This window comes from Saccopteryx bilineata, chromosome X (genome assembly GCF_036850765.1).
Source record: "Saccopteryx bilineata isolate mSacBil1 chromosome X, mSacBil1_pri_phased_curated, whole genome shotgun sequence".
NCBI lineage: Eukaryota > Metazoa > Chordata > Mammalia > Chiroptera > Emballonuridae > Saccopteryx > Saccopteryx bilineata.
Window position 1 is genome coordinate 99,363,585 of NC_089502.1, and position 26,099 is coordinate 99,389,683.

General features: G+C 47.4%; 2 protein-coding genes across 7 annotated transcripts; both read left to right on the top strand.

Annotated features, from left to right (window-relative positions):
• The first annotated feature begins 4,843 nt into the window (after positions 1–4,843).
• Positions 4,844–17,620, top strand: PORCN (porcupine O-acyltransferase). Of its 6 annotated transcripts, none has more exons than XM_066250057.1 (15): positions 4,845–5,240; positions 5,894–6,066; positions 7,654–7,846; positions 8,164–8,207; positions 8,583–8,764; positions 8,847–8,977; positions 9,093–9,110; positions 10,364–10,378; positions 10,478–10,603; positions 10,761–10,861; positions 12,843–12,919; positions 13,012–13,075; positions 13,184–13,269; positions 14,257–14,367; positions 14,849–15,232. In XM_066250057.1, exons 2-15 carry the CDS (start codon positions 5,931–5,933, stop codon positions 14,927–14,929), a joined length of 1,365 nt encoding a protein of 454 aa, XP_066106154.1. In that variant the 5' UTR covers positions 4,845–5,240; positions 5,894–5,930; the 3' UTR covers positions 14,930–15,232. The 6 variants fall into 6 exon arrangements, with proteins under 6 accessions (XP_066106157.1, XP_066106154.1, XP_066106155.1 ...); XM_066250058.1 differs by having other exon boundaries at positions 14,852–15,232; XM_066250055.1 differs by lacking the exon at positions 14,849–15,232 and adding an exon at positions 17,246–17,620 and having other exon boundaries at positions 4,846–5,240.
• A 971-nt stretch (positions 17,621–18,591) lies between these two features.
• EBP (EBP cholestenol delta-isomerase) lies at positions 18,592–25,778 on the top strand. Its single transcript, XM_066250062.1, has 5 exons — positions 18,592–18,738; positions 19,458–19,776; positions 23,931–23,967; positions 24,095–24,225; positions 25,283–25,778. Exons 2-5 carry the CDS (start codon positions 19,476–19,478, stop codon positions 25,504–25,506), a joined length of 693 nt encoding a protein of 230 aa, XP_066106159.1. The 5' UTR covers positions 18,592–18,738; positions 19,458–19,475; the 3' UTR covers positions 25,507–25,778.
• Positions 25,779–26,099: the final 321 nt, after the last annotated feature.

Consider the following 26,099-nt stretch of genomic DNA (forward strand, 5'->3'; position numbering starts at 1 on the left):
TTGGTTTCTCTTGTGAAGAGCAGCTTTTCTAATTTGTGCTTTTTTAAAAAAAATATTTTATTTCTTGATTTTCCAAAGAGAGGAGAGGGGTGGAGCAAGAAAGATCAACTCATAGTTGTTTCACTTTAGTTGTTCATTAGTTGCTTCCCATATGTGCCTTGACTGGGCAAGCCCGGGGTTTCGAACTGGTGACCTCAGCATTACGGCTCGATGATTTATCCACTGCACCACCAAAAGCCAGGCTTCTTTATGCTTTTTAAAAAGATTTGATTAATTGATTTTAGAAAAAGGGGAAAGAGAGAAAAGGAGAAGAATCAACTAATAGCAGTTGCTTCTTGTATGTACCTTTACCAGGCAAGCCCAGGGTTTCAAACTGGCAACCTCACCATTCCGAGTTGAAGCTTTATCCACTGCGCCACCACAAGTCAGGCTCTTTGTGCTTTATTAAAATGTCCTTTTTACAACCCCAATGAAGGGAAATTTGGCATCTAACAAAAATGAACATGTGTTTCTTTTTTACCCCAGCCATCCCACTTCCAGCAATTTGCCCAAAAGATACACCTCCAACACTGTGAAAATACATATGCACAAGGTTATTCATTGCAGCATGGCTGATAATTGAAAAAAATAATAGCTGGCCTGGCCTGTGGTGGTGCGGTGGATAAAACGTGGACCTGGAACACTGAGGTCCCCAGTTAGAAACCCTGGGCTTGCCTGGTCGAGGCACATATGGGAGTTGATGCTTCCTGCTCCTCCCCCTTCTCTTTCCTTCCTCTGCCTGTCTCTCTCTCCTCTCTAAAATGAATAAATTAAAATATTTTTTTAAATGGCAACAGTGGCAATTCCTATACATAGGCAGTGGTTGAATAAACTGCGGTCATTCACAAAATGGAATCCTACACACCTGTAAAAAGACCAAAGCAGAAAGCTATGAACTGAAGAGGAGTGGTTTCCAGGACATACAGTTAAGTGAAAAAAGCAAAGTGTACAAAAGTATCTATAATATACAAGCCTTCATGTAAGAAACAAGATGATATAAGAAAACATGTATATTTGTTTATCATTTTAAAATATTTATTGACTTCAGAGAGAGTGGGAAAGAGAGAGAGAGAGAAACATTAACTTATTGTTCCACATATTTATGCAATCACTGATTGAGTCCTGTAGGTGCCCTGACTAGGGATCGAATCCACAACCTTAGCATATCGGGAAGATCCCATAACCAGCCAAGCTCCCTGACCAGGGGTGTATTTGCTTATCTTTACAAAAAGAGAGATAGGAAGGATAAACCAACAACTACTGAGACTGGTTGCCTAGAGTCCCTGGGTGGGAGATGGCTAGAAGAAATGGACAGAGAAATGATAGTTCTCTGAGCTTACTTGTTGGAATAGTTCTGACTTTTGAAACCATGTAAATGTTTCACCTGCTTAAAAAATACAGTAAATAATATTGTCCTGGTTGGATAGCTCGGTTGGTTCTGTTAGAGCATCATCCTCACTAAGGTTGCCAGTTCGATGCCTGGTCAGGGCACATATAAAAACAGATCGATGTTCCTCTCTCTCTTTCCCTTCCTCTCTCTCTAAAATCAATAAATACATTTCGCCTGACCAATGGTGGCACAGTGGGTAGAGCATCAAGTTGGAATGCTGAGGTCCCAGGTTCTAAACCCCGAGGTCACCAGCTTGAGTGCAGACTTGCCAGCTTGAGCACAGGGTCGCTGGCTTGAGCGTGGGGTCATCAAAATGATCCCATTGTCGCTGGCTGGAGCCTAAATGTCACTGGCTCAGCTTAAGCCCCCGGTCAAGGCACATATGAGAAGCAATCAATGAACAACTAAAGTGATGCCAGTACAAGTTGATGTTTCTCATCTCTCTCCCTTCCTGTCTATCTCTTTCTCTCTAAAACTAATAATAATAATAATAAAATAAATTTTAAAAAGATAAATAAAATTAACAAGGATGGAGGAAAGTCCTAAAAGAGAATACAATCAGAAACAGATGGCCTTGGCTGGGTAGCTCAATTGGTTGGAGTGTCATCCCAATGTGCCAAGGTTGCGGGTTCGACCTCCCACTGGGGCACATACAGGAGTAAACCAATGAATGTATGGAATGGTAGAGCAGCAAATTGATGCCTCTTTCAAGAGAGAGAGAGACAGGAACATTGATCTATTCCTGTACGTGCCCTGACTGGGGAAGGAACTGGCAACCTCTGCACTTCTGGATGATGCTCCAACCAATGGAGCTATTCAGCCAGGGCCAGTTTAAAAAAAATTTTTAGAAGCAGATGAACCTTAATTGTATTTCAAACACAGCCTCACTCAAAGTGAGTAGTAAGAACTAATCCAAGTAACTATTTTTGTGTGTGACAGAGACAGAGAGAGACAGAGAGACAGAGAGAGGGACAGACAGACAGGAAGGGAGATGAGAAGCATCAATTTTTCATTGCAGTACCTTAGTTGTTCATTGATTGCTTTCTCATATGTGCCTTGACCAGGGAGCTATAGCAGAGCGAGTGATCCCTTGTTCAAGCCAGCGACCTTGGGCTTCAAGCCAGTGACCTTTGGGCTCAAGCCAGCGACCATGGTATCATGTCTGCAACTACTATCAAATAGTTTAGAAAAATATAGATATAGAAATATAGATATAAGCCTGACCTGTGGTGGTGCAGTGGATAAAGCGTCAACCTGGAAACACTGAGGTTGCCGGTTCGAAACCCTGGGCTTGCCTGGTCAAGGCGCATATGGGAGTTGATGCTTCCTGCTCCTCCCCCCTTCTCTCTCTCTCTCTCTCCTCTCTATAATGAATAAATAAAATCTAAAATATATATATATAGATATAGATAGATAAAATGTTATTATGAGGTGTGGCAATTTTTACCAATCTAATAAAAGAAAAATATGATCTCATTATATCAATTTGCATCTCTTTAATTATGGAGAGACCATTGAAAATGCCCCATGCCTGACCTGTGGTGGCGCAGTGGATAAAGCATCAACCTGGAACGCTGAGGTTGCCGGTTTGAAACCCTGGGCTTGCCTGGTCAAGGCCCATATTAGAAGCAACTACAAGTTGATGCTTCCCACTCTTAGCCCCTCCTTTTCTCCCCCTTTCTCTTTAAAATCAATAAATAAAATCTAAAAAAAATTTTTTTAATAAAATAAAATGCCCTAGAAATCATAATACAGAATGACCATAAAAGGCTATCAAATTTGACAGATATTTATTTAGTGCCCACTCTCTACTAAGCTCCAGTGATAAAAATATGAAACACCACATATAGTAGATGTGAAATTTATCTAATTGTTGGGTTTTCTTAAGACTTCATTTACTCATTTTAGAAGAGAGAGAAGGAGGAGCAGGAAACATCAACTCCCATATGTGCCTTGACTGGGCAAGCCCAGGGTTTTGAATCGGCAACCTCAGCGTTCCAGATCATGCTTTATCCACTGTGCCACCACGGGTCAGGCTCTAACTGTCGTTTTAGTTTTGCATTTTCCTGATAACAAGAGAGACTGGGTTATCTTTTCATAGGTTATACATATTGGCCATTTCAAGAGACTTGTGCTCTGAATTACCTATTCGTGTCCACTGTCCATTTTCTAGTGTATTGTTTGTCCTTTTCTTATTGATTTGTAGATGTCCTTTATATGTCCTAGAATCTAGATACTAGTTCTTTATTACACACATCAAAAGACTAAATGAAATGAATCAAGTCTGTGAAGCTCAGTGTGACACATAGTAAGGATCTTTCAGTTATAAATGCCAGGTCTTGCAATTAAGGGAAATATTTCTGGCATGTGCCGTGGGTTACTATTGACTCTACTTGAATATGTTTGGAAAAAAAAATGAGAACGAAGTCTAATTCATAAAATTTATAGCCTGTATTCTGCTGTTAAGAAAAAGAATTAGCATTTGTACATCTGGTCTATGTAATTTATTCATTATATGTATTCTTGCTGGATTAAATATTTTTGTTCATAATACTTGAACATTAACCTATGAATTAAAGCTCCATTTAACTTCATGTTAACTTTTTAAAGAGAGGAGACTTATACATTTCTCTTCAATAGCCACATGTATTTCCAAGCAAAGAACTGCTAATCCCATTCTTTTGTTTAACAGAAAGGGGCACTAAAGCCCAGTGAGTGGGCATGACTTGCCCAGCTCCATACAGGCAGGTACTAATCTGATTAGAACCTGTTTTCCTTAGCTCCTCAGTTCACAGTGGGATCCCAGCTTCACCTACGCTTCCTTCTCTTTTCCACATCGCAGCTAAGTATTCAGTACGTGCACAAATGTTCCTTTGGGAAAAAAAAATAGGCCCTTCATCAGCCTAGGGACAGAGTGGAGGCAGGCAGCAGGTATAGCATAAATCCTCTGTGTTCGTGTAGATCGAGTCCAATATTGTTGGGGACGCTGTCAAAGCTTCATAAATGCTCCGGATCGATCGGTGTTCCGTACTACAACTCACTAGTTGCTGGGGTCACCCTCAATGCAGGACGAAAATTAAGGGACGGGGAATTAAGCAAGCAAACCAAGTTCTCAACCACCAGCCAAGTGCTCACAAGGAGTCCCTTAGGAGAAGCACAGGCGCCTAATCGGCGCTCCGCGATTACACAATCAATACAAATGTTTCTGGCCAATCCCTGGGAGTGGGGAAGATTGGAAATTTCTTTCGTTCCCTCAAAGGAGGGGGAAAAAAAGAGACCTCGGTTTATTTTCTCATCTGTGAAACGGAGACACAACAGTGTCAAGAAGACGCGCGCGGGTAAGCAGTCAAGGTGAGCGGGCTTTCCCTCCTCCCTCCCCCATCTTTCCCATCTCAGTTTCCAAGGATTAGGAATCCGACGATTAGGAAAGTTTGTTCTTGGTCCGCGAGAAGATCTTCGGACAGGAATGTTCAGGGGCTGCACCACTCACAGCTGGAAAGGTGCGAGCGCAAACCTGGTACGCGCAAACAACCCCGAGCACCCTTCTCCTCTCAACCTCCCACTCCTCATTTCCCTCGACCCTCCCGCTTCCCTCCTCCTCCGCCGGCCCCGCCCCGCTCCTGCTTTCTCATTGGCCGAGTTGGGCAGCCGGGCCTCCCCGGGATTTAAAGGGCCCGCTCGCGGCGCTGCCTTGGGAGCCGCAGCTGGTCCCGGCCTTGCGGCCTGCGGGGGAGGCTGCCGGGAGGAGGCGGCGACGGTGGCGGCGGCGGTGCGTCCCCGGCCCCCGGGACCGCAGCTTCCTTCCTGCCAGGTAAGTCACAGGAGTGCGCGCACGGCACATTCGTTCCCATACTGAGCCGGCCTCCCCGCACTGATCTGCAGCGCGTGTTCTGGGGTCCCCTCTCCATCACCTTTCAGACACCCGCTTCTTCTCTGCCCCGAACCACCACCACCTTCTCCCTGAAGCCCTGGGGCCTGAGCAGGGCTTTGTTGGTGGTCAGGAGTGGCTGGGTGGGGGTGAGATGAGGCACGCGGGGGATACAGGACACCCCTCACATCCGTACAAGGAGAGATGCACATGGCCCCCAAATGTCACAGTATCTCCCTCTCTGCCCTCCACACAGAGTGACTCTACCTTGGAAATCAGAGACGTTCCCCATTTCATTTGCTGTTCTGGAATGCACACCATTCATTCCCCCATCAGACCCGACTCCGCACAGCATAGGAGAAACACAGGTCTTTCATTCACCACAGGTCAAGATCTGTGTGTGTGCACCCAGGACGCCCCCACACACACAGTTGGCGGCTCAGTCCGATGTACCTGACACTCACACCCTCCCCCAGCCCCCAGTACCATGCATTTCCATACGTTGAACAGCCCCAAACTGAAATCTGAGTATTCAAGTCTTCCTTGAGCATGGTCTGCCCTATGGACATCCCAGTTCTGTGTCCCCACTTTGACAGGTCTATCCATCTGTCCATCCATCCGTGGGAGGCTGCAATGGCCACCTTCAGCCGGCAGGAATTTTTCCAGCAGCTGCTGCAGGGCTGTCTCCTGCCTACTGCCCAGCAGGGCCTTGACCAGATCTGGCTGCTCCTTGCCATCTGCCTCTCCTGCCGCCTCTTCTGGAGGCTCGGTAAGTGCCTGCCATACTATGTGCCACCACACCAGGCCATATCACACCTGCCACATTCATCCATACCAAGCCACACCTTATCCCGCCACATCTTACCATGCTGAGCCAGACACCAACATGTCCAGCTCCCCACATCCCGCCAGGCCAAGCACCATTCTACCACACCACATCCTATTCTGCCCAGCCACCCCATGCCACACCACGCCAAGCCACGTCCAACGATGCTAAGCCATGCCTTTCGTCATTACTGGGTTCTAGGATTCTGGAAAGCTGAGGTTCTTGGATTTGGGGATCTTGAAATGTCTACATCTCAAGGATATAAGATTGTGGAATACTGGTTTCTAAGGGTTATGGAATCCCAAAGTACCATATTACAGGGTTTGACGATCTGACAAGTTAAAATTCTCCCATTCTAGGCTTCTAAAATGCTGGCATTCTATATTTCTAGAATCAGGGCATGATAAGATTTCTGGATGCTACAATTCTGGAGTGATTCCACAATCACAGCAAGTCCATATCCAAATGATAAGATTTCAAGTTCCCAAGGTCTCTATAGAATGCTGAGAATTTTAGATATCTGAATTCAAAGGTTCTGCACTTTCTTTTTTTTCTCTTTTATTTTAAATGGATGTTTTACTTTTCCTTAGGTTTATCATTTTGAAATATTTCATTTACTAGAATTAAGTTGAAAGAATAATACAATGAGCATTCATATATGGATTACCAGATTCTCCAGCTGTCAATATCTTCCCACATTAGCCTGTTCTATCTGTCATCTATCTATCATCTATCTATCTATCTATCTATCTATCTATCTCTCCCTAAATCATTTGAATAACCTGATGGCAATTCACCCCAAATCCATCAGTGTGTGTCCGCCTAAGAACAAGGACATCTTCCCCCAAAACCACAGCCTCAACCATCATCCCTCAAGAAATTTAATCTGTGCTCTGGCTGGTTGGCTCAGTGGTAGAGCGTCTGCCTGGCATGTGGAAGTCCCAGGTTCAATTCCTGGTCAGGACACACAGGAGCAGTGCCCACCTGCTTCTCCACCCCTCCCCCTCTCGCATCTCTCTTTCTCTTCTGCTCCTTTTGTGGAACCATGGCTCGATTGGAGCAAGTTGGCCCCAGGAGCTGAGGATGGCTCTGTGGCCTCCGCCTTAAGTGCTAAAAAATGGCTCCCGTTGCAACAGAGCAAGGGCCCCAGATGGGAAGAGCATCGCCCCCTAGTGGGCATGCCGGGTGGATCTCAGTCAGGGCACAAGTAGTAGTCTGCCTCTGCCTCCCCATCCTCTCATTAAATAATAAAAAAGAAGAGGAAATTTCATCTGTATGCAATAATATTACCCAATACAAATTGATACATTTCTCCCAGGGTTCTGGAATGTCCTTTATAGGTGTTCCTTTTCTTTAAACCCAGGCCTTGTACCGCTCCAGCTCCCCAACACCTCTTTTGGGCCCCCTGCAATCCCACCACATTCCTACCTCTAGGCCTTTGCCCAGGGTGTGCCCTCCGCTCAGGTTGCCCTCCCTTCCTGCCAGCCCGCCCAACTTCCCTTTCCTGTTCTCTCTCTCTCTCACCTGAAGGGTTGCCATCCTACCTGAAGCACGCAAGCACCGTAGCAGGCGGGTTCTTCAGCCTCTACCACTTCTTCCAACTGCACATGGTTTGGGTTGTGCTGCTCAGCCTCCTGTGCTACCTCGTGCTATTCCTCTGCAGACATTCCTCCCATCGCGGCGTCTTCCTCTCCGTCACCATCCTCATCTACCTGCTCATGGGGTATGGATGTGAGCCCTCGTCCCCACACTGATGGCAGAGGGCAGGTGGGCCCCGGCTGCTCCTCAGAGGTTGTCCAGGATAGGAAGGGCATGAGGTGTTCCTGGAGGAGGGAATGTGGGAGACTAGGTTCCTTCTAAAGACTGTACAGGACAGGCTGGACTTGGGCTCCCCCTGGAGGAAGAAGTCCTGAAGAATTATTCCTCTATGAGGTTGTACAGAACAAGGGAAGGTACCCTCTCCAAACCTTTATGGTTCCCCCTTTATGGAATCTGAGGCCATGGGAGTCATAGGCCCAAGACTGCCACTTTTTTTCTCAGTGAGATGCACATGGTGGACACTGTGACATGGCACAAGATGCGAGGTAGGAAGCCCTGGCTCTCTCACCTGCTCCAGCTCCCTGCCCCGCTCTACATCTCCGAACCTCCAACTCTGTCTTTCCTTCCCCACCTTTGTCCCTCATCTGTGCACCCCACTGGACGTGTAGGCCTCGGGTTCCCTTTACATCTGTGTCTCTACCATGCCTTTTCACCCTGTCTGTCCTTCCCATGTACATGCCTGACTCTTGGAAAAGGGCGTCTGCCGGTCCTGGCCCACCTGCTCATCTGCCTGTTTGACTCCCTGCCCACCTGCCTGCCCTTGAACTCCTCTTTTCCTACCACCTCTCACCTGGTGTTCCCCATTCCCCCATGCTGACCTGCTCTCTCCCCATTCACTTGACCACGGGCACCACACATAGGGGCCCAGATGATCGTGGCCATGAAGGCGGTGTCTCTGGGCTTCGACCTGGACCGGGGCGAGGTGGGTGCAGTGCCCTCACCCGTGGAGTTCATGGGCTACCTCTACTTCGTGGGCACCATCGTCTTTGGGCCCTGGATATCCTTCCACAGCTACCTACAGGCTGTCCAAGGTCACCCACTGGTGAGGTCCTGGGTGGATAGGTGGGCAGGGACTGTGGGAGCCCCGCCACGGGGCAGTCTTCATAGAGCCTTGATCCCCACAGAGCCGCCGATGGCTGCAGAAGGTGGCCCGGAGCCTGGCGCTGGCCCTGCTGTGCCTTGTGCTGTCCACTTGTGTGGGCCCTTACCTCTTCCCGTACTTCATCCCCCTTGACGGTGACCGCCTCCTTCGAAAGTGAGCATGGCCTTCGAGGCCTCTGCCCTGCAGTGAGGGGGTTGGGTACGGACCTGGGGTCTCTCCAGCTCTGAACCTGTCTCTTAATGCTTCTGTCTGTCTTCTGTTACTACAGCAAGAAACGCAAAGCCAGGTAAATGAGGGCAAGTGCTGAGGGCAGGTGGGCTAACTGGGAGGGGGTGGGGGCACAGTCTGTAATCTCTTGGTCAAGTGTGAGACCATCTGGCCATCTACCCCATGACTGGACAGAGACTGAGTGTCTGTCTGTGGCTGTTTGGCCAAGATAGGCTCTGTGACTCCGTGTACAACTGAGTATTTCCTACATACATGGTATGAATCTGTTCTGCTGTTTCATCATTAGAAGCAAACTACCTGACTGTAACAGGGAGTGACAAGAACGAGTTGGGTGGTGATGCTGATCTGTACGTGACTCTGGCTAGGCGTGTGTATGGGTTGTTTGTCTCTCAGCCAGTGACTTCCTGTGTTGGACTGGAGTTCTGGCTGTGCCATTGTCAATGATAGTGTGTGTGGCTGTCATTGGGTAAGTCTGACTTATCTTTAACTCTGGCTGGGAATGGGTCTGACTGTAGCATGTTCTGTGCATGCCTGTGTTGGATTCTTCCTGTTGGTCTGCTTTCTCTGGCTGTGTGGTGGTGTTTAGCTGAGGGGTTGTAACAGCCTATATGCCTGTGCCTGTCTGCAGGACTGACCATCGTCCTCTGGTATGACTGTAGCATTTCATCCAGCTGTTTTGATTGTATGACCTCCATTCCCCCCTGCCACTCACTGGCCACTAATTGTGTCCGATGCTGAATGAGGCTCTAGAAGGTGGAGTGACTTGCCCAGTGTCACCCAGTTAAGCAGCTAGGCCTGATTTAAAAACTGACCCTTTTTCCAATGTGGGACTCTGCCTGTTTTTCACTGTCCATTGTATGAGTGACAGGATGACTATCTTGAGTGTCAATTTGTGTGTGTGTGTGTGTGTATAGCAGGGTGCTTGACAATCTCTGTGCCTAACTGCAAGACTTTTGTGTGTCTTGTGGTCACTGAGTCAGGTTAGAGAGCTGTGAGGCTGGAAGTCCGATAGTATTTGTCTGGCCATGTGGCTGTGTCACGGTCTGGGGCTGTTAGGTCCAGCCTCTGACAGTGGCTGGGTCTGGATCTCTGGCCATGTGAGACTGCAAGACTATGTCATATTATGGAGCAGTTCACACATCCATTTGAGCCCCATAAAACTGACAGTGTATGTATGTGTGCGACTATCACACTGCACCTCTTTTTTGCCACTGTTTCTGTCTTGTCTACAAACAACTCAGGCCAGCCTCCTGGGCCTCTGACTCTCTTTCCTTTCTTCTCTGCTGCCTTCCTGACCCCTTGGGGCCTTAGGGGCACCATGGTAAGGTAAGTCTACAGAGTGGGGCTGGGGATGATGACACATTGTGGGGTGTCCTGCCAGCCCCTGGGCACGATGCCTCTCCCTCCCTGCTCCTTTCTCCCCAGGTGGCTGCGAGCCTACGAGAGTGCTGTCTCCTTCCACTTCAGCAACTATTTTGTGGGCTTCCTATCCGAGGCCACGGCCACGTTGGCGGGAGCTGGCTTCACCGAGGAGAAGGATCACCTGCAATGGTGAGGAGGGCTGGGGGGCCATCCTGTCCCACAGGGTGCTGCCTAGAGGAGCTGCGGGGAGGTGGGGGGTGTTTCTTGGGAGGAAACAGCCAAGACAAAAGTGTAGCAGTCAAAAGGGTTGAGATCCCAGGTGAATTTGTATTTCTTGTGCCCACAGGGACTTGACAGTGTCCAAGCCACTGAACGTGGAGCTGCCTCGGTCCATGGTAGAGGTTGTCACAAGCTGGAACCTGCCCATGTCTTATTGGCTAAATAACTGTGAGTCACCAAGTTGCCACTCCAAGAGAGGCGAGTCCTCACCCCAGGCCCTTTCACATAGCCATACAACAAACGTTTACTTCTTATCTGCTAGGCCCTGAAGGTACTGCAGACACAAAAAAAAACAAACCCCGCCCTGGCCGGTTGGCTCAGCGGCAGAGCGTAGGCCTGGCGTGCGGGGGACCCGGGTTCGATTCCCGGCCAGGGCACATAGGAGAAGCGCCCATTTGCTTCTCCACCCCCCCTCCTTCCTCTCTGTCTCTCTCTTCCCCTCTCGCAGCCAAGGCTCCATTGGAGCAAAGATGGCCCGGGCGCTGGGGATGGTTCCTTGACCTCTGCCCCAGGCGCTAGAGTGGCTCTGGTCGCAGCAAAGCGATTGCATCGCCCCCTGGTGGGCAGAGTGTCGCCCCTGGTGGGCGTGCTGGGTGGATCCCGGTCGGGCGCATGCGGGAGTCTGTCTGACTGTCTCTCCCCGTTTCTGGCTTCAGAAAAATACAAAAAACAAACAAACAAATAAAAAACCCCAAATCCCAGCCCTTGTAAAGCTGGCATTTTTGTGAGGGGAGCAGATCATAAGAAAAAAATACACAACAGTTCAGATGGTGATAAATGCTCTGGTAAATAATAATAATAATAATAATAATGCAGGAAAGGATGATCTGGGAAGGTTGGCAATGGGAGTGGGAGGTGGCAATTTTAAATAAATTAGCCAGACCAAGTTCCATGGAGGCTGTGACATTTGAGCAAGGACCTGAAGAAGGTGAGAGAGCATGCAATGTGAATATGTGGGGTAAGAGTGTAACAGATGGTGGGAACTGCCAGTGCAAAGGCCCTGAGGTAAGAGTTCAGCAGGAGGAAATAGAGCAAGGGGGCCAGTGGTAGGAGGTGGGGTCCGAGACGTGACAGGGGCCTGGTCCTGTAAGGCCCCACTGGCCACAGGGAGGACTTCTGCTTTTTCTCTAAGAGAGCTGCAGCTACAACACCGGTCTGAGCAGAGGAGGGCCTTGGGCTGACTTGTGTTGTAACAGGACCCTCTGGCTGCTGTAAGGACAGGTGAGGGAGTGAGGGGGCAAACAGTGAGGGGGCCACTGCAGTAGTCCAGGCTGGTGATGGTGGTAACAGCAGTGGATATGGAAAGCAGAGGTCAGATTCTGGTTAAATTCGGATGGTGAAACTGATAGGACTTGCTGAGTTTGGTTGTGGGAGTAGGGAGAGAACAGATCAAGGGTGATTCTCAGGTTTATGCTCTGAGGAAATGGAAGGGTAGAGTTGACATTGGCTGGACTTGGGGAGACTGTGGGAGAAGCTGGTTGGGAGGGAAGTTTAAGAGCTAAGTTTTGGACAAAGGAAGTACGAGACCATTGTAAAGACTTTATCCTGGGGTTTCCAACACGTTAACTGTATCCTCACCCTACCCTACGGCTCCCCCAGAAAGGGCAGGAGGGAATTTTGGGAGATAAAACCAGTGGCGGGACTCAAATAATTTAACAACCGGTTCTCTGCCCTAATGACTGTTTTAAGTATTAAAAAAAAGATAGTTTATTATTTCATGCATTTAATACTTAAATAAGAACAATAAAAGAAGTACACAAAACTAGATAAGAGTTTTAAAATATTAATGAAAAAATATTAAATAATACCTGACAAAGAACAATAAAACTGTTATTTAAGATATTTCCATATTGCTTCTTGATTGGCATCCTTACTTGCAATTTTTTTCACCTAAGGATGGAATAAACATTACTGCGCATGCTTAGAATACACTGTTGTGCAGATGAACATTAAAAAAGAGTACGGAATGTAAATTTGTGATTTCCACATTGGGCGGCTGCCCAGGCGCCCACCTTAGAGAGAACCCTGATTACAAGTGCTATTTTACAACTTGTTTGCCGAATTCAACAAAAAATTTGATATCGGTTCTGCTGAACCGGTGCAAACCAGCTGAATCCCGCCACTGCTCTTGACCCACATCTCCTTCCAGATGTTTTCAAGAATGCTCTCCGCCTGGGAACCTTCTCAGCCGTGCTGGTCACCTATGCAGCCAGCGCCCTCCTGCATGTGAGCAGGGTGAAGTGGGATGAGGGCGGAGGCTGGGTGGGGTGGCAGGGCCTCCTCTTCACTCACCTCATTGCCCCCTGGGGCCCCACCAGGGCTTCAGCTTCCACCTGGCTGCGGTGCTGCTGTCCCTGGCATTTATCACTTATGTGGAGCACGGTGAGTACAGTTCCCAGCCTAGCAGATGGGATGGAAGGTTGGGTAGGGGGTTGGAACCGCTGTCCCTGAGGTTAACCTGACCCCCTCTCCCCCCCTCCTCCACCGCAGTCCTCCGGAAGCGCCTGGCTCGGACCCTCAGTGCCTGTGTCTTGTCGAAACGGTGCCCACCAGATTGTTCGCACCAGCATCGCTTGGTGAGGGTTCAGCCTGAGCAACCTTAAGCCAAACCTACCCCCTCAAATATGTCACTTATATCTCCACCTTCTATTTCTCTCAGGGTGCCCAACTTCCTCTTCTGGTGCCTGAGCCATGCCCAGAATCTCGCCTTTCTTCACTGCCATCTGTCTCTCTAATGTTTATCAAATACCTGCTATATATTCATGTCCCCAGTGAACATCTACTGAGTATCTGCTGGCACAAAGCACTGTTTTAGATGCTGGAGACACAGTGGGGAATGAAAGAGGCTATAAAGTTCAGCCCTCTGGGACAAGCATTTTAATAGGGGAGACAGTAAATTTAAAAAATAAGTCAGTAAAGTTTAATAGTTTAGTGATTAGTGCCAAGGAGGAAATATATAAGGGAAAGGAGAAGGGAAGTGTCAGGGAGAGAGTAGATTCCATTTTAAATAGGGAGGTGCCTTTTGAGTTCTTTGGGACAGAAGCATTTCAGGAAAAGGGAAGAACCAGTGTATAGGTCCTGAGGTGGGAGAGGGCCTGGAATATTTGAGGAACAGCGAGGAGGCCAGAGTGGCTTGAGCAAAGGAAGCCGGGGGAGAGTGGTGAGCCCTATAGGACATGGTGAGGATTTGCTTTTTTTTTTTTTTCCATTCTGTTTGCAATAAGAAGAATGGACAACCTCAGATTTGCCTCCACCCAACAACTGACGTTTATTACCATAAACCCCCAACTCAGAGTTCCACCATTCTGCCTCCTTTGTCTGAATACTCATATCTCCCCCGACGTGGACACCCTCAGTGCTAACAGAACCCTCATCCCTGTTTACCTCTTGAGCTCCCATAGGAGGATCTGAACCATGTCTTTCCTACCCCGGCAGTGCCATGGACATCCTCATTCCTGGAACCCACTACCCTTTTGTGCTTCTTCCTGGGCTCCCCTGCCCAGGTGGAACTGAGAGACAGTGAGTAGGTCCAGCTGCCAAGCAAACCCATCTGTCCCCCACAGGGCCTGGGGGTACGAGCCTTAAACCTGCTCTTTGGGGCCCTGGCAATCTTCCACCTGGCCTACCTGGGCTCCCTGTTCGATGTTGATGTGGATGATACCACAGAGGAGCAGGTGAGGTGGGGTCCCGGGATGGGGGTACCCAGGGACGTGCCACCTGCTCAGGGGAACCATGAGGACAAAGGGGGGCAGGAAGGCTGAGGCATGAGGACCTTGTGAGGTGTGTCTCTAGCTTGTGCTGCCAGTGCTCCACGTTCCTTCTAGCCCCTTGTCCCTCTGGTCGATTCACACTGCTGCGTCCTTTATTTGGGTAAAGTGTGCAAAATATGTTTATCTTCCTTACAAATTTTATTTTATAGAGATGGAGTACAAAATCTAGGTTTTATTTTTCAATTAGTCATTTCATCATATTTTTGTTTAGGTAGAATTTGCAGGTTCTCTTAATTTTTTAAAAATAATCTTTACTCGAGTTGAGTGGCAAAATTCTAGGTTCTACTTTAAAATATATATTAAAATGTAGATGTTATTTTTATTTATCTGGAGTATGCACATTCCAGCTTTTACTCCTTTTAAACTTTTATGTTTTATTTTTTAGCAGGAGAGAGAGAGAGACAAGGACAAACAAACAGGAAGGGAGAGAGATGAGAAGCATCAACTCATAGTTGCGGCACCTTAGTTGTTCATTGACCGCTTTCTCACATGTGCCTTGACTGGGGGGCTCCAGCCGTGCCAGTGACCCCTTCCTCAAGCCAGGGACCTTGGGCTCAAGCCAGCAACCGTTGGGCTCAAGCCAGTGACCCCATGCTCAAGTTGGTGAGCCTGCACTCAACCTGGCGACCTCGGGGCTTTGAACCTGCATCCTCAGCGTCCCAGGCCAACATTCTATCCACTGCACCACCACCTGGTCAGGCCCAGATTTTACTCCTTTTTAAATGAAAAACAATTTAAAAATAATGTTTATTCATATGACTCTTGTAAGATCCAGGTTTTGCTTCTCTTTTAAATTTTTACTTTTAATTAAAAATAAAACTTTATATTATTTTCATCATTAAAAACAATTTTTTAGTTTTTATTCAGGGTGAGTGTGTAAAATCTGGGTTTTGTTTCTTTTTAAATAAAGTTTTTATCTTATTTTACTTAAAACATTTAAAAATAGTTAATGTATATCACAAGGTTCAAAAACCAAACAGTATTCAAGATATTTAAGGGAAAGTCTTGTTCCTACCATCTACTCACTGCCCTCTTACAGGTAACTCCTTTCATTCATTTTATTAAAATATCCTTCAAAAATTAAAGCATAGGCCCTGCCTGGGCGGCTCGGTAGAGAGAGTGTCATCGTGGTGTGCCAAGGTTGTGGATTCAATCCCAGTCAGGGCACTTATAAGAAGCAACCAGTAAGTGCACAACTAAATGGAACAGCTAACTGGAACAATGAGTTGATACTTCTCTCTCTCTCTTTCTCTTTCCCCCACTTCCTGTCTCTCTCAAGCCAATGGAAAAAAATTTTAATTAAGCATAATAAGCAATATAAAATTTTTTTAATTCCTTACCCCTGGTTTTTACCCTAAAAGTAACTCATGAAGGACACATGGGCTACATGTTGCTTTTTTTTATATAATAATCCTTGAAGCCTGGCCAGGTAATGGCTCAGTGGATAGAGCGTTGGCCTATGATACTTAGGGCCCAGGTTTGAAACTTCAAGGTAGCCAGCTTGAGCGCGGGTTCATCCGGCTTGATTGAGTGTGAGGTCACCAGCTTGAGATTTTTTTTTTTTTGTATTTTTCTGAAGCTGGAAACGGGGAGGCAGACAGACAGACTCCCACATACGTCCGACGGGATCCACCCTGCACGCCCACCAGGGGGCGATGCTCTGCCCATCTGGGGCGTTGCTCTGCCGCAATCAGAGCCATTCTAGCGCCTGAGGCAGAGGCCATGGAGCCATCCCCAGCGCCCGGGCCATCTTTGCTCCAATGTAACCTTGGCTGCGGGAGGGGAAGAGAGAGACAGAGAGGAAGGAGAGAAGGAGGGGTAGAGAAGCAGATGGGTGCTTCTCCTGTGTGCCCTGGCCGGGAATCAAACCCGGGACTTCCACACGCCAGGCCGACGCTCTAGCACTGAGCCAACCGGCCAGGGCAGCTTGAGCTTTTGATCATAGATGTGACCCCACGGTTGCTGGCTTGAGCCCAAGGTCGCTTGGCTTGAGCAAGAGCTTGGCTGGAGCCCCACCCCCGCTCAAGGCACATGAGAAAGCAATTAATGAACAACTAAGGTGCGGCAACTATGAGTTGATGCTTCTCATCTCTCGCCCTTCCTGTCTGTCTGTCCTTCTCTCTCCCACACCCCTCTCTTTTGCTAAAAAATAATAATAATAATATAGTGTCCTCACTCAGTTTTTCCATTGTAAAGGTATGACATAGTGTACTTTATTCACTTATCAGTGGACACCCAGGCAATTTCCAGCCCTTTCCTATTGCAATGACACAGCAGCATGTAATATCCTCATGCCCATGTGGATTTACACGATGAAGATAGAAATGTAGAATCTATTCTTGGTAAACAAAATTGAGAAGTTACCTTTTCACCACCCCACCCCTCACCAGCAGTGTGTTACCGGGTCTGGCACCCCACCAACAAAGTACCTCTCAGACTTCCTGGATCTTTTTGTTAGTTTGAGAGGAGTATTATGAGTGAGGCCATCATGTTTAAGAGCCATTTGGTTTTTTTCCTTTACTGAGAATGACCTATTCACCTCCTTTGCCAATTTTTGTCTTTTTAAAAAAATCAATTTCTAGGCGCTCTTTACATATAGGAGTGAGTACAGGTCAGACAGTGGAGTTATCTTGTTTTCAAAATGATTTTTAAAGAAGAAAACACAAAAGAAAGAAAAACTAAATCTACTTACCTTTTCTATGTACTCAGTTTCTTTTCTGGGACCTCACCTAGGATCCTTTGTTCTTGCTGAGTGGGACCATCACCTCTTTCTCTCCTACAGGGTTATGGCATGGCATACACTGTCCACAAGTGGTCAGAACTCAGCTGGGCCAGTCACTGGGTCACTTTTGGATGCTGGATCTTCTACCGTCTCATAGGCTGAGGGCATATCTGTGGACCCTCTCATCTCCCTCAAGACCCCTCCTCAGGGTGCCAGCTCTGATGGAGGATGAGGGAAGGCCCTCTAATTCCTGACCCCTCTCCATCATAGAACGCCCAACACCCCTACACACACACACACACACACACACACATACACTATTTCCATGCCTGTTGATCCCCACCCCACCACAAGACGGGAAGGGGGTGGTCCCTGCTGGGGCCTTGGGATGGGGGATGCTTGGAGAAGCAGACAGGAGATCCATAGCCTCCCTGCCTTCCTACTCCCTTTTTATATACAGTTTGTTATTGTCAAATAAAAGTAGGAAAGAAATATACAAAAGACTCTTTCTTCACTGCTCAGTGGGGAACAAGTGAGTGAGGAAGAGGGCACAGCAAGGATCAAGGTTTGAAAACTGGAAGCCTTGAAGAGGGAGCAGATTGTGATTAGCTCATGGTTAATTTACTAATGTTCATGATTGGATGATGAGCCCGAAAATGGTACTGTTTGATTTGAGTGGGGCTGGGGACAAACTGGATAGTTGCATGTTGGGGAGGCCTGATACCAATTGGCTGGAAAATTGAGGGATCCCCATTCTAGTTGGTTGCTCTGACTGGCACAGAGAAGGGAAAGCAAGAGAGTTGATGCTTACTGGTCCTTAAGCCTGAGTTGTACTTGGATAGAAGGTCTGAGATGAGTCTGAATTCTGACTGTGCCCGTCTAGGTGCCTACTGGCTTCAGTTGTGGAGTTCTGATTAGTTTAGAGCTGGCACAGGGAAATTGAGGGTCTCTGTGACAATTGGCTTTCAAGGAGTTTTGTCTGGTTTTTCTGACTTGAAGTCAAGAGAGGTGAGAATGCCTGCTAAGGAATCCTGAGCGCCAAGGAAGAGGGTGGAGGCATGCAGGGTGTGATAGTATTGTTTCCTTGCGCATTCAGGCATTAAGGTTGAAGGTTTGTCTGGACACTGATTAATTGGTCTGTTTAGAAAACGAGGGCAAAGATGAGAGGATGCAACGCAATGGTGATTGAACAGATGATAAGGTCAACTACCTGTTTTCCGAGATAACTGACTGATAAAGGTGATACGGAAATTGAAGCCAAGATTCCATCTGCGTCGGCTTTTTACCGAAAACGCCTACCAACCTCCGCAGTCCCTGCCTTCAGCCACCTCCTGATTCTGGCTCAGCCAACAGCGAAAATGGCACCACGCGTGAGGGCGGGGCCAACGCCACACAGCGAACTCCTATTGGTTGGGAGCAGCACGGGCCGCCTTCCCAGCCCCTGCATTGGCCAAACCCGGGAATGGGTCTGAACTAAGACTGTTACAGAACCGCAGACCAGCCTCAAGAAAGCCAGAACCCTGTAAGAGCGGCCGCTGCGAGAGCGCCGCTGGGTGAGTAACCCCGTCTCGCGAGCCTGCCACTCCATCCCCTAGCTCTCTAATGCTAGATGGCCACACGAGACACTTCCCCGCCACCTCGCCACCCCACCATCCTCCCACCCACCCTCCAGGCGCCTGCGCGAGATCCCCGGCTACCGCGTAGTCAACAAGACTACATAAGAACCTCCTTCTCATTGGGCAGCTGTACTAGAGGGTTCTAGTTCTGATTGGTGGTCTCTTTATTTGACCCCCTTTTCCTGTTTAAGCTCCACGCGCGCGAGACCAGTGCCTGCCACTTTCGTTTTTCTTGTGCGTTATTGTGGGAAGTGTCTGGCTTTCAACACACTGAACCTGAGGGTTATAGTTTTTATTAGTCTTCTCTCTGCTGTCCTGCATTTTCCAGGACTACAGAGAGGGAATAGCTCTCCGTTGAACGATGCAAAATACTGACCCTTGCGAGCTGGTTTGGGTCTGGTTACAGTGTCTACCACATCATTTAGCTCCCACAGGGCCGGAACTAGCTTTCAACCTTTCTATGGCCTTATAATCATGTTTTTTAAAACAGTATATAATTAAATCTTGTTTTCAGTCCATTTTTACAAGTCTGTTAACTGATAAGTTTAGTCCATTTGCATTTCTTGTGATAATAAACCATTTGGATTTGATTTTATATCTTTCTTGCTTTCTATTCAGGTTTTTCTTTTTTCTTCTTTCTACTTGTCCACACACAGCCGTCAGCCTACAAAGACATGGCCACCAACGCTAGCCCCTTGCACCCATACTGGCCTCGGCACCTGAAACTGGACAACTTTGTGCCTAATGACTGCCCTACCTGGCATCTACTGGCTGGGCTCTTCTCCATCTCTGGGGTCTTAGTTGGGACCACCTGGCTGTTGTCAGGACATGCTGCCATCATCCCACTGGGGACCTGGCGAAGACTGTCCCTGTGCTGGTTTGCTGTGTGTGGGTTCATTCACATGGTGATTGAGGGATGGTTCAGCCTCTACCACAAAGACCTTCTTGGAGACCAAGCCATATTGTCCCAACTCTGTGAGTCCTGAGTTCTTTCATGTGCGGGAGGGAATATTTTCAGCAGGGATTGTATTCAGTGTTTACCCACCTACCAACTTCTATTTATATAAAATTTTTATTTAACATTTTTGTCACATATATATTCACATGGGTCATAAAACAAACTATTTAAAGAGGTATGCAATGAAAATCTACCTTCTGTCCACCAAGTTTCCCCAATTAGTCACTGTTAATAATTTCTTGTTCCAGGGTTTATTTACATATAAGTTACACACAGAAACCTCAGTTTGCTCATTTGTAAAAGAAGGATAATAGTAATACTCAAATATATGTAAGACACTTAGAACAATGTTTGGCAAGCCTAACCAGGTAGTGGTGCAGTGGATAGAACGCCGGCCTGGGACACTGAGGTCCCAGGTGTGAAACCCTGTGATTGCTGGCTTGAGCATGGGCTCACCGGTTTGAGCATGGAATGATAGACATAAACCCAGGGTCACTGACTTGAGCAAGGGGTCATTGGCTCAGTGGAGCCTCCTGGTCAAGGCACGTATGAGAAAGCAATCAATGAACAACTAAAGTGACACAACGAGTTTATGCTTCTCATCTCTCTCCCTCCCTTCCTGTATGTCCCTCTCTCTCTCACTAAAAACAAACAAACAAAAATAACAACTAGCAAACAGTAGAAACAGTAGATACCACATAGCTTACAGGATGATATTTGATTATTTTTAGCATTATTATTACTGGGTTTTGGCAGACAATATATGCTATATAACTTTATCAACATCATTGGTTTTACTTTTTCACTCTTGTGTAAACAAATGGTAACATGCTGTGTATACTTCTGAACTTTGGGTATTGGGGGGCTTTGGGTTTTTTTTTAATTTTTTTATTAATTTTAATGGGGTGACATAGATTAATCAGGGTACATAGGTTCAGAGAAAACATCTCCAGGTTATTTTGACATTTGATTATGTTGCATACCCATCACCCAAAGTCAAATTGTCTTCCGTCACCTTCTATCTAGTTTACTTTGTGCCCCTCTCCCGCCAACCCCCTCCCTCTCTTTCTCTCCCCCCATAACCACCACACTCTTGTCCATGTCCCATTTTTATGTCCCACCTATGTATGGAATCATATAGATCTTAGTTTTTTCTGATTTACTTATTTCACTCAGAATAATGTTATCAAGGTCCATTCATGTTGTTGTAAATGATCCGATGTCATCATTTCTTATGGCTGAGTAGTATTCCATAGTATATATGTACCACATCTTCTTTATCCAATCATCTATTGAAGGGCTTTTTGGTTGTTTCCATGTCTTGGCCACTGTGAACAGTGCTGCAATGTTCTTGAATAGGAAGAATAAATATAGTCAAAATGACTATATTACCCAAAGCAATATACAAATTTAATGCAATTCTCATCAAAATTCCAATGTCTTTTTTTAAAGAAATGGAACAAAAAATCATCAGGTTTATATGGAACTATAAAAAACCCCGAATAGCCCTGGCCGGTTGGCTCAGTGGTAGAGCGTTGGCCTGGCGTGCAGGAGTCCCGGGTTCGATTCCCGGCCAGGGCACACAGGAGAAGCGCCCATTTGCTTCTCCACCCCTCCCCCTCTCCTTCCTCTCTGTCTCTCTCTTCCCCTCCCGCAGCCAAGGCTCCATTGGAGCAAAGTTGGCCCGAGCTCTGAGGACGGCCCTGTGGCCTCTGCCTCAGGCACTAGAATGGCTCTGGTTGCAACAGAGTGACGCCCCAGATGGGCAGAGCATCACCCCCTGGTAGGCGTGCCGGGTGGATCCCGGTCGGGTGCATGCAGGAGTCTGCCTGACTACCTCCCTGTTTCCAACTTCAGAAAAATACAAAAAACAAAACAAAACAAAAAAACCCCGAATAGCCAAAGCAATCCTAAGGAAAAAGAACAAAGCTGGGGGCATTACAATACCTGACTTCAAATTATAGAGCCATGATAATCAAAACAGCATGGTATTGGCAGAAGAATAGACACTCAGACCAATGGAACAGAATAGAAAGCCTAGAAATAAAACACATATATATGGTCAAATAATTTTTGATAAAGGGGCCAACAACACACAATGGAGAAAAGAAAGCCTCTTCAACAAATGATGCTAGGAAAACTGGAAAGCCACATGCAAAAGAATGAAACTCAACTACAGTTTGTCCCCTTGTACTAGAACTTTGGTTTTTTTTAACCAGGTCCCTCCTCCCAATTTATAAAGAACTTTCAAAGCTTAGATGTTACATAATTATTTGACTTGTCCAGTATAATGGGTATTTCCCCGTCTTTTGCTGTTGTAAGTAATATTCCTTTTTGGCCTCATGAATACAGCTGCTATGAACATTGTTACATAAGTCTTTGTGTGGTCTGCTTTAGTTTCTCTTGGGTAAATATAGAGGAGTGGCTGGGTTGTATGGTAGGTATGTCTTTAACTTTATGAAAAACTGCCAAACTGTTTTCAAAAAAGGGCCATTTTATATTTCCACCAGCAGTATATGAGAGCTCTACATCCTCGCTGACACTTAGTATGGTCAGGTGTTTCTTAAGTTGTAGTCGTTCTAGTAGATGTAAGTGATATCTCATTATGGAGTTTTAATTTGCTTTTACTTAATGATTAATGATAATCTGAGCACCTTTCATCTGTGTATTAATCATTTGGATTTTTTTTTTTTCATTTTTCTGAAGCTGGAAACAGGGAGAGACAGTCAGACAGACTCCCGCGCCCAACCGGGATCCACCCGGCACGCCCACCAGGGGCGACGCTCTGCCCACCAGGGGGCGATGCTCTGCCCATCCTGGGCGTCGCCATGTTGCGACCAGAGCCACTCTAGCGCCTGAGGCAGAGGCCACAGAGCCATCCCCAGCGCCCGGGCCATCTTTGCTCCAATGGAGCCTTGGCTGTGGGAGGGGAAGAGAGAGACAGAGAGGAAAGCGCGGCGGAGGGGTGGAGAAGCAAATGGGTGCTTCTCCTGTGTGCCCTGGCCGGGAATCGAACCCGGGTCCTCCGCACGCTAGGCCGACGCTCTACCACTGAGCCAACCAGCCAGGGCTGGATTTTTTTTTTTTACAGAGACAGAGAGAGGGACAGATAGGGACAGACAGACTGGAAGGGAGAAAGATGAAAAGCATCAATTCCTCATTGCAGCTCATTAATCTCCTTAGTTGTTCATTGATTGCTTTCTCATATGTGCCTTGAACTGGGTGCTACAGCAGAGCGAGTGACCCTTGCTCAGGCCAGCGACCTTGGGCTCAAGCCAGTGACCTTTGGGCTCAAGCCAGTGACCCCACGCTCAAGCTGGATAAGCCCGCGTTCAAGCCAGCAACCTTGGGGTTTTGAACCTGGGTCCTCCACGTCCCAGTCCAGTGCTCTATCCACTGTACCACAGCCTGGTCAGGCTGGAAATTTTCTTTAGTGAAGAACCTACTACAATGTTCTCCCTATTTTTATATTGTGTGATCTAGCTTTTTCTTATTGATTCTCTGCTTGCTCTTTTATTCATTCATTTGTTCCCCTTCATTCTTTTCCTGCCTCCTTTTATTCTGAAATATTTATTGAATACCAGGCAATCACAACAAAATGTACTGTTCTATGTCAGATTTGCACATTATCTTGTATACATACATTAATTCTAATATCCAAACAGCACCTGACCAGGTGGTGGCACAGTGTCCATTAGCCTGGGACACTGGCGACCCACGTTTGAAACCCTGAGGTTGCCAGCTTGAGCTCAGGGTCACTGACTTGAGCGTGGGGTCATAGACATGACCCCATGGTCGCTGGCTTGAACCCAAAGGTCGCTGGTTTGAGCCCAAGGTCACTGGCTTGAGCAAAGGGTCATTGGCTTGGCTGGAGCCCCTCCATCAAAGCACATATGAGAAAGCACTCAATGAGCATCTTAGGCACCGCAACTATGAGTTGATGCTTCTCATCTCTCTCGCTTCCTCTCTGTCCCTGTCTGTCTCTCTTGCTAAAATAAAATAAATAAATAAATAAAATATAAAATCCAAACAGCTACCCCATTTCAGACATGGAAATAGAGACATGGAGAGGTTATAAAGCCTGTCTTATTATTTGGGCTCTCAACTCACACAAGTCTGAGTCCTTTTCCTGCCTTTATTTTTTATGTGTGTCTCTTCTTGTCTTTTTCAGGGAAAGAGTATGCCAAGGGAGACAGCCGATACATCCTGTAAGTATTACCTCTGTCAAGGGAGATCTGAGTTGGTTTGGGGTGGTGGTAAGTCAGGGAGCACTAGTAGGGTACCCTGTGATTACAGCACAGTGATGCTAGTGTGGCTCCACCCTTTTTCCCACAGGAATGACACCTTCATGATATGCATGGAGTCTCTCACAGCTTTTATGTGGGGACCACTCAGCATTTGGGCGGTGGTCACCTTTCTTCGCCAGCAGCCTTTCCGCTTTATCCTGCAGCTTGTGATCTCTGTAGGTGAGGAAAGGGCCCACACGTGGTGCTGGAGGAGGGATTATCGGATGCACAGACACGAGGGCAACTGTGTGGATGGAATCTCTCAATTGTGCCCATCCAGGGCTGAGTCAGACTGAATGACAAACTCCCTGAGGTTCTAGAAGAGCCGTACCCCTCTCAGGCTGTGTTCTCAAGTGGGAAGTGTTCAATTCTCCTCCTCCTCTATCACAGTCTCCTGTGAAGGTTACATGAGGTAGCCCAGGCTAGCATGAAGCCCTTTGGGTCTTCTGGGATCAGGGTTTTGAGCCTCTTTCATCTGAGATTCAGTCCTCTTTTGTTCTTACATTGTGAGCTTTCTTTTTTGTGTGTGTGTGTATTTTTCTGAAGCTGGAAACAGGGAGAGACAGTCAGACAGACTCCCGCATGCGCCCGACCGGGATCCACCCGGCACGCCCACCAGGGGCGACACTCTGCCCACCACGGGGCGATGCTCTGCCCCTCCGGGGGGTCGCTCTGCCACGACCAGAGCCACTCTAGCACCTGGGGCAGAGGCCAAGGAGCCATCCCCAGCGCCCGGGCCATCTTTGCTCCAATGGAGCCTTGGCAGCGGGAGGGGAAGAGAGAGACAGAGAGGAAGGAGGGGGGGGTGGAGAAGCAAATGGGCGCTTCTTCTATGTGCCCTGGCCGGGAATCGAACCCGGGTCCCCCGCACGCCAGGCTGACGCTCTACCGCTGAGCCAACCGGCCAGGGCCCATTGTGAGCTTTCTTTAGTTCCGAAATGTGAGTTCTCTTTAGTCCTGGAATCCTGCACTTTCTTGAATTAAAGGATCTTGAGCTTCCTTAAATTCTGGAGATATGAACTCTCCTGGGTTCTGAAATTCTCAGCTTCGATTTCTGGAATTCTCACTTTCTGATTTTTCAACATTTCAAGCTATATTATTTCAGAATTCTTAGCTCTCTGAATTTGGGAGTCCTAAGCACTGAGAGCTCTAATTGATGACTCATGACTTGGAAAATGCCTTGGAATAACTACTTCTCCTCAAAAGAATTTCTCCCTTTCCCTTCCACCTCCCACAGGTCAGATGTACGGGGATTTGCTCTATTTCCTGACAGAATACCGTGATGGATTCCAGCATGGGGAGCTGGGCCACCCGCTCTACTTCTGGTTTTACTTTGTCTTCTTGAATGCCCTGTGGCTGGTAATTCCTGGAATCCTCGTGTTTGATTCTGTGAAGCAGCTCACCCATGCCCAGAGCCAGCTGGATGCCAAAGCCACAAAAGCCAAGAGCAAGCAGAACTAATGAGCAGTGAACTGGGCTTGAACACGGGTTGATGCCGAATTCGACACCTGCCAGAAGAGTCCAACCCTTGCTCCCACAGGTTGAAAGGACCAAGGAAATTGATCTATCAAATGCAGGCTGATGGGAAGGCACCAAAAGGGCCAGAAACAGGGAAGAAAGGAGCTGTGTGGAGCTACTGGCAGGAGCTGTTGGGACAAAAGTCCAAGAGAGCCTAGGAGATCTGCAGTGGTAGCAGTTTTTAAAACCAGGAAATAAAAGTCTTGACCCTCACACTGAGAGATCTCTAATTACTAACCCCAAATATGCCCCTTAACTGACCCCACAGACCCCTCCATCACTCACTTACTCCACAAACCACCCTTCTATCAGCCATAGATCCCCATCCTCATCAGACCTCACAAACTTCCACCACTAACCTGAGATTCCCATGATAATTGATTAGATTCATGAGTCACACACCTACAATCTTTTTTTTTAAGTGGGGGGCAGACAGGAAGGGAGAGAGAGATGAGAAGCATCAACTCATTGTTACAGCACTTTAGCTATTCATTGATTGTTTCTCATACTTGCCTTGACAGCCGGGTGGGGTGGGG

Bases quoted from the DNA above. Each gene is read 5' to 3' on its own strand.
- PORCN (XM_066250055.1), top strand. From the start codon at position 5,931: ATGGCCACCTTCAGCCGGCAGGAATTTTTCCAGCAGCTGCTGCAGGGC. The intron at 10,604-10,760 runs GTGAGGAGGGCT...TTGTGCCCACAG, and splicing joins GAGAAGGATCACCTGCAATG to GGACTTGACAGTGTCCAAGC. The intron at 13,076-13,183 runs GTGAGTACAGTT...CCTCCACCGCAG, and splicing joins TATCACTTATGTGGAGCACG to TCCTCCGGAAGCGCCTGGCT.
- EBP (XM_066250062.1), top strand. From the start codon at position 19,476: ATGGCCACCAACGCTAGCCCCTTGCACCCATACTGGCCTCGGCACCTG. The intron at 19,777-23,930 runs GTGAGTCCTGAG...TGTCTTTTTCAG, and splicing joins AGCCATATTGTCCCAACTCT to GGAAAGAGTATGCCAAGGGA. The intron at 24,226-25,282 runs GTGAGGAAAGGG...CACCTCCCACAG, and splicing joins GCAGCTTGTGATCTCTGTAG to GTCAGATGTACGGGGATTTG.